The following is a 6,294-nucleotide window of genomic DNA, read 5'->3' on the forward strand; positions in this document are numbered from 1 at the left end:
AAACAGTTTTATTGGTATAGATTTGAGCAAAGCATGCGATAGGTAGAGAATACTTGTTCAATCATTATTGTGTGAACCATAGTTTACACAATTGGGTAGACCACGGTCCAAAAACACATAAAGTATATTATTATACGGAGTAATTCATAAAATATAGTCCGTATTATTTTACCCCGAAAAATTTATTATTTTAACACATATAAAATACATTATTCTAATTCATAAAATACATTATCTTATTTCAGAATGTTCATTATTTCTAACATAAGCGCAGAAAAAATAAAATTTTAATATCAAAACAACATTGTTTTGAACCGTGGTCCACACAATAATTTGCCAGAGTTATTAATATGGCCTGGGTCTATTAGCCCTGCAACTTAGCAGCCCTATAGTTGATTGGCCCGCCTCACCCATTCAAGGTCCTTTTTTGTTTTTTGGTGGATAAATTGGATATATTATAACTTCTTTTTTTGGGGGGGTCTTTATTCCGCAAATTATGCTGTGCAACCGAATGCACCTTGCAAGGTGCATACGGTTGCAAAACGACGCCGTTTTGATTAAAAAAACGCGCGTCCCACTTAAAGAAGAAATCAGGTTCGATTCCCGGCAATAGCATTTTTATATATCCAGAAATTCATAACTATATAACCACAATTTCATAACTATATATCCACAATTTCATAACTATATATCCAGAGTGAATGAATGAAGTAAAAATCCACAATGAATGAATGAATGAAGTAAAAATCCACAATGAATGAACTAAATATCCACAATATATGATTGAACTAAATATCCACAATATATGATTGAACTAAATATCCACAATGAATGAACTAAATATCCATAAATTCATAACTATATAACCACAATTTCATAACTATATATCCACAATTTCATAACTATATATCCACAGTGAATGAATGAAGTAAAAATCCACAATGAATGAATGAATGAAGTAAAAATTCACAATGAATGAATGAATGAAGTAAAAATCCACAATGAATGAACTAAATATCCACAATATATGATTGAACTAAATATCCACAATGAATGAACTAAATATCCATAAATTCATAACTATATAACCACAATTTCATAACTATATATCCACAATAATGTTATTGCTGAGAGTTGAACCTGATTTTTTTTTTTTAAGTGGGACGCGCGTTTTTAATCAAAACGACGTCGTTTTGAACTGTATGCACCATGTGCATGGTACATTCGGTTGCACAGCATAACTATTGTCTTTATTCTCCACCTAGTAATATTGTAATGAGTAATGCTATATACCTCTTTTTTTTTATTTATAATTTTTTTCCTCTTAACTTGACATCATTTAATTGGTTTAATTTTATATTTTTAATTAGTGATTGATTAGCAAATTCATGGTCACCCAATAATTGAGAGCTACATCAAAAAGAGAAATATGAGAAACTTTGTTAAAGAGGATTAAGAAGCATTTTCCTAATCTAATATACTAATATATCATTATAACATATAAAGAATAATATTTTAATTTCATTATTACCCTCATTCAAATTAAATCTTAAATTTCTTTAGGACTTTTACTAGTCCACTTTCCCGTGGCAAATTATTATGTTTACCATAAAAATAAAAAATTAAAAAAAAAACTACATTTTTAATATACTAAAAGTATATTATTTGTATACTAAATATATATTAAACAAAATAATATATTTTTAGTACTCAAATAACATATATTATTTGATATTATATAAAATAATGTACTTTTAGTACTCAAATAATGTACTTTTTATTTATTGATTGTCAGTGCATACATGATACAACACTATAACAATAATAAAATGTATAAATAATATTTAAATAAATATTACTACGGAGCAATTTAAATTTTAAAATATTCAACAATATATATATATATATATATATATATATATATATATATATATATATATATATATATATATATTATAGGCAGGCCAGGCTGCGGCCCGCCAAGCTATACTCTTTTGTGGGCCACCAAAATCGGAACTCACCCCTTACCTATAAAAAGGGTGGGGCGAGTTGGTCGAACGAGCATTTTGACGACTGTAATGATAGGAAACAGAGGGATGGTGAAAGGGGAAAATGCCAGTGCCATTGTATCGAATGATGGTATGGAAACAATTTGGTACAAATAACGTTTATTATCGGATATCAGTAGAGTTGTCAATATGGACTGACAGGATCGGGCAGGTGAAAAACGCGGGTCTAGACGGGCAGGAAGCCCGTTCTTTGGCAGGCTTCTATTTTCGAAATCCACCCCTACTTAAGTAGGGAGCGGGCCGGGTTGGCAAGCATGGGCTGGCAAAATCGGGCGGGTGAAAAACGCGGGTCTAGGCGGGGCAGGAAGCCTGTTCTTTGGCAGGCTTCTATTTTCGAAACCCACCCCCTACCTAAGTAGGGAGCGGGCCGGGTTGGCAAGCATGAGCTGGCAAAATCGGGCGGGTGAAAAACGCGGGTCTAGGCGGGGTAGGAAGCCCGTTCTTTGGCAGGCTTCTATTTTCGAAACCCACCCCCTACCTAAGTAGGGAGCAAGCCGGGTTGGCAAGCATGGGCTGGCAAAATCGGGCGGGTGAAAAACGCGGGTCTAGGCGGGGCAGGAAGCCCGTTCTTTGGCAGGCTCCTATTTTCGAAACCCACCCCCTACCTAAGTAGGGAGCGGGCCGGGCTGGCAAGCAAATCCCGTTTTGACGGCATATCAGTAGGTACTTTGATTCAGATGGTTCAAGCAAGACAAGCAATATATACATACATTGCTGCAGAGTGAAACAGATATGATTGGCATCAAATATGTGTGCTGAGAGGCACACAAAATAGCTGGTAGCTGAAGAATAACCCAAAGCTATTTTACAACAGAACTAACAAAACTACAAAAGTCACTGCTAAAACTGTCAAGAAAAAGAACAAAAAACACTTTATACACATGAATTCACCCTGAGATATGTACAGAAAGCGAGGACAAGAAAACCAGCAATTGTTCTAACCATTCAGATGTTTGATGGGCTCTCGGTTTGTTTATTGGTCGAGCCTTTAGCCACCGGAGTAGTAGCTTGAACCGAGACAGAATCACACTCTGCAGCAGCAGCTACTGTTCTACCACTCGAAGGCGGGTGGCAATTGTCCGAGGCGATGTTCGACCCTGATCTGTCGGGTGGCGTTGACGAGAGCCTATTCCACGAACGAATGCACTGGTGGGGATTAACATTCACGGATGCCATGGCATGGTGACACCGGACAGCTGAACTGAACAGCGGTGGCATCATAAACCGCTTTTTCTCGGTGACCTCGCGGAGGGAGATTCGACAGACTGGACAAGTGGAGTGCTGCTGCAGCCACACGTCGATACACGTCGCGTGAAAATAATGCCCGCAGAATGGCAGGATGCGCAACGAATCTTCTTGCTGGTAATCACCGAGACATACTGTGCATCTGTGATGTAAAAATGTAAAATGTAAAATTCCATCACTCAAGTAAATACCCATGACCTTTGGTCTGGCTCTGATACCAAATTGAAGCATGTGCTCCATCTCAACTAAAAGCTTAAGCTGATAGTTGGATTGCACATTAATGGCTATATGCTCAACACACATCACCCCGCATCCTAGTAAGAGCTTACGGTTAGTACTGACTTCTGTCTATACACATGGCTTTGAATAGTTTTGCACACAAAAGGACTTTCTAAATGGATCAAATAAGAGGTGAGTAAGAGAACAAGCCCAATACATCTTGAAATACCTTCAAATATTCAATGCTCTACTATTATAGGCCTACAAAACTTTCAACTAAAACTGAAAAGAGAAGGTCATCTCCTCCAGTTCCTCTATGGACCTTCATTTCTAAAGGACCCCACCAAGCCACTACAGGCAACCCCCCCCCCCCTTGTGGCTCCCTGGTGCCCCCCCCCCCCCCCACACCCCATGTGGTCTATATGGCCCACGTCTCTAGATCTTAGCCAAGCTAACCAACCTAACGTTATTAAAGGAGATCAAATCACCGGTTCAGACAAGTGCAAGAGGACACAAGAACACATCATATTGTTAGTACCTTCAAATCTTCAATGTGTAAATCCAATTAGGAAAATACAAAAACGCTGTTTGCATAACACTTAATTACCGTTTTCTAATGCACTATTAGATATTCATAATTTTTTTTTTTTAGAAAAAAATAATGTTTGTTCTTCTTTCTCGGTGTTTGACTTCAGATGTACTTCCGTCACATATTCAAATCCCTTATGCCTACTTGCACTTCACAATTTTATTTGTTAAAGGCTAAGGAAGTACAGTTCAACATATTTAGAATAATACTTTAAAACTTTAGACATACAACAGTCTCAACGAAAAAGGCAAAAGACAACCAAACACTATCCACGCATCACTATATGCTGGTACCGTACTTTCTTTATTTATTTCTAGTTCCTTAATCAAAGAAATAATTAGTCCTAAGGATACAATATCCAAACTCTCAAGTCTCTCGATCATCCATAAATGACAAAGTTAAGCAAGAAAGTTACTAATACACCGAGCTTATAAACAAATGTATACTTACTGAGTGTCTTCGGCTGAGGTGAAAAACACATCACTATACTTCTTAGTCGGGAATTTGCTCACAGCTAGAGGTTCAAGACCGTGCAGCCCGCGTTCTAACTGTGAAACGGTCAAAATGAGCAACATTTAACGCATCAAATCACGATCTGAAAGTCTGAAGCTACCCTACGTAGGACTACAAAGCTAGTTATTCTCGATTTATTGTAACTCCTAACCAAGAAACATAGAATTAATCTGTTTTCAGGGACAGAATTTGGAGAACAGAGATCTAAAAGGTATAACTTTCCCCACAGACATCACCAGACAAATACAAGCTAATATAGCTAGGTTTCCTTAACTGAGGGAATAAGATCTGTTGACCTAAAACCACACAGTACTAAGATACCTGCAGAGCAGTTTCAAGAACAAATTAACAGTAAAACAACCTGGGACCAATCGAAGTACTAAATCAAAAGAAACTTCAGTCATTGTGTTAAAGATTTGAAACTGAAAACAACAGGCATCAAAGATAGAGCAAGAAATTGGGGGATTTACAAACAGAGAAACTATGAACATTGCATATATAGCTAAATGATTAGAGGAATAGGGAGCTCACAATGCTAAGGTCAGATCCAGAACCCCTGGCTAGAGAGCGCCTTGTGGAGCTCAATTGAATCCGTGCACAGATTAGTCTTGTGCAGACGAAGACAATGAACATGGTACTCACTGCAAACCCAATCACTGTCATCACCAAATTCGTCTCGGAAGAAATCATCTTCCCTCGCCCAAGAAGCCCTTACCGAAAGAAAGAACCAAGAATTGGAATTCCCAGAAAGTTTCAATTTTTCGCCTTTCTCATGAGCTATCATCAATTTCTGTTCTCGACCCACTCCCTAAAATCTCCGAACAAACGTAAACGGAATCCTTAAAGACAGCATTTTGTCACTTTCACGCTCTTAAAAAAAAAAAATCACCAACCCTTATGCTTTCAACTTTTAGAAGTAGACTCTTGAGCTACTATTCTTTATCGAATCTCTCCCTCTCTCTCTCTATATATCTCTCTGCATGTGTGTGTATAAAGATGTAGGCATGCTTTGGAGCTGACAAGTACGCATCTGGAATCAAGAAAAAGCTAAGGGCAATTATGGTGACAGATGATGCTCAAGTCATGGTGGAATCAAGACTCTTTGAGATACCCATGTGGAGGAAGAGACAGTAGAGAAAGAGTGTGTGTGTGTGGGAGAGAGAGAGAGAGAGAGAGAGAAGATGAAAAATAAATAGAGAGAAAGAGAGTGAAAAATTTTCTAATCTATTACTGGGTATGGATACTGACAGGGAGTGAGTGGGGAGAGTGGTGAGAACCGTGGAAAATCTTTGCAATTGTTTAAAGATTTTACTATTTTAGATTTGTTTGGGTGGAAACAATCCATTGTTTTGTTTCAACTTGCAGGCTACGGCGATGCAGATGCATACAAAAATGAAAAACCTCAGCTTTGACAATCTCGAAACGTTTTCTTGCGAGTTGCGATTAAATAAAATGGAGGAATTGAAAAGGACTATAATCTGAGAACTGAGAAGCTTTCCAAACTCTACGCAAATTGGGTGTGACGTTTTAGGGCCATTCACAAACTCAAATTTCTTTCATCAACTTTTATAAAAGGGAAAATGGTGATTTTATTACTTAATTATGGAGGAAACTCATTATTCTTTACAAAATAGTATATGTTCTATACTTTTATTTTCA

The 6,294-nt window shown here is 37.4% G+C and overlaps 1 protein-coding gene across 1 annotated transcript; it reads right to left on the bottom strand.

The window, feature by feature from the left end:
* Nucleotides 1–2,805: 2,805 nt before the first annotated feature.
* On the bottom strand, nt 2,806–5,832 carry LOC109186938 (RING-H2 finger protein ATL38-like). The gene is made up of 3 exons (XM_019337135.1): nt 5,167–5,832; nt 4,573–4,670; nt 2,806–3,456 (listed from the first exon to the last, which is right to left on the bottom strand). The coding sequence occupies exons 1-3, from the start codon at nt 5,323–5,325 to the stop codon at nt 3,015–3,017; spliced, it is 699 nt and encodes a 232-aa protein (XP_019192680.1). The 5' UTR covers nt 5,326–5,832; the 3' UTR covers nt 2,806–3,014.
* Nucleotides 5,833–6,294: the final 462 nt, after the last annotated feature.

The sequence above is a fragment of the Ipomoea nil genome, unplaced genomic scaffold (assembly GCF_001879475.1).
Source record: "Ipomoea nil cultivar Tokyo-kokei standard unplaced genomic scaffold, Asagao_1.1 scaffold1407, whole genome shotgun sequence".
NCBI classification, from domain to species: Eukaryota; Viridiplantae; Streptophyta; class Magnoliopsida; order Solanales; family Convolvulaceae; genus Ipomoea; species Ipomoea nil.

What these genes read in the sequence shown, in the direction of transcription:
- LOC109186938 (XM_019337135.1), bottom strand. Translation starts at nt 5,325, where the DNA reads ATGATTTCTTCCGAGACGAATTTGGTGATGACAGTGATTGGGTTTGCA. An exon ending in CTGGATCTGACCTTAGCATT is followed by an intron (nt 4,671 to 5,166) that starts GTGAGCTCCCTA and finishes ACCGTTTCACAG; the next exon opens with TTAGAACGCGGGCTGCACGG. An exon ending in ACCTCAGCCGAAGACACTCA is followed by an intron (nt 3,457 to 4,572) that starts GTAAGTATACAT and finishes TTTACATCACAG; the next exon opens with ATGCACAGTATGTCTCGGTG.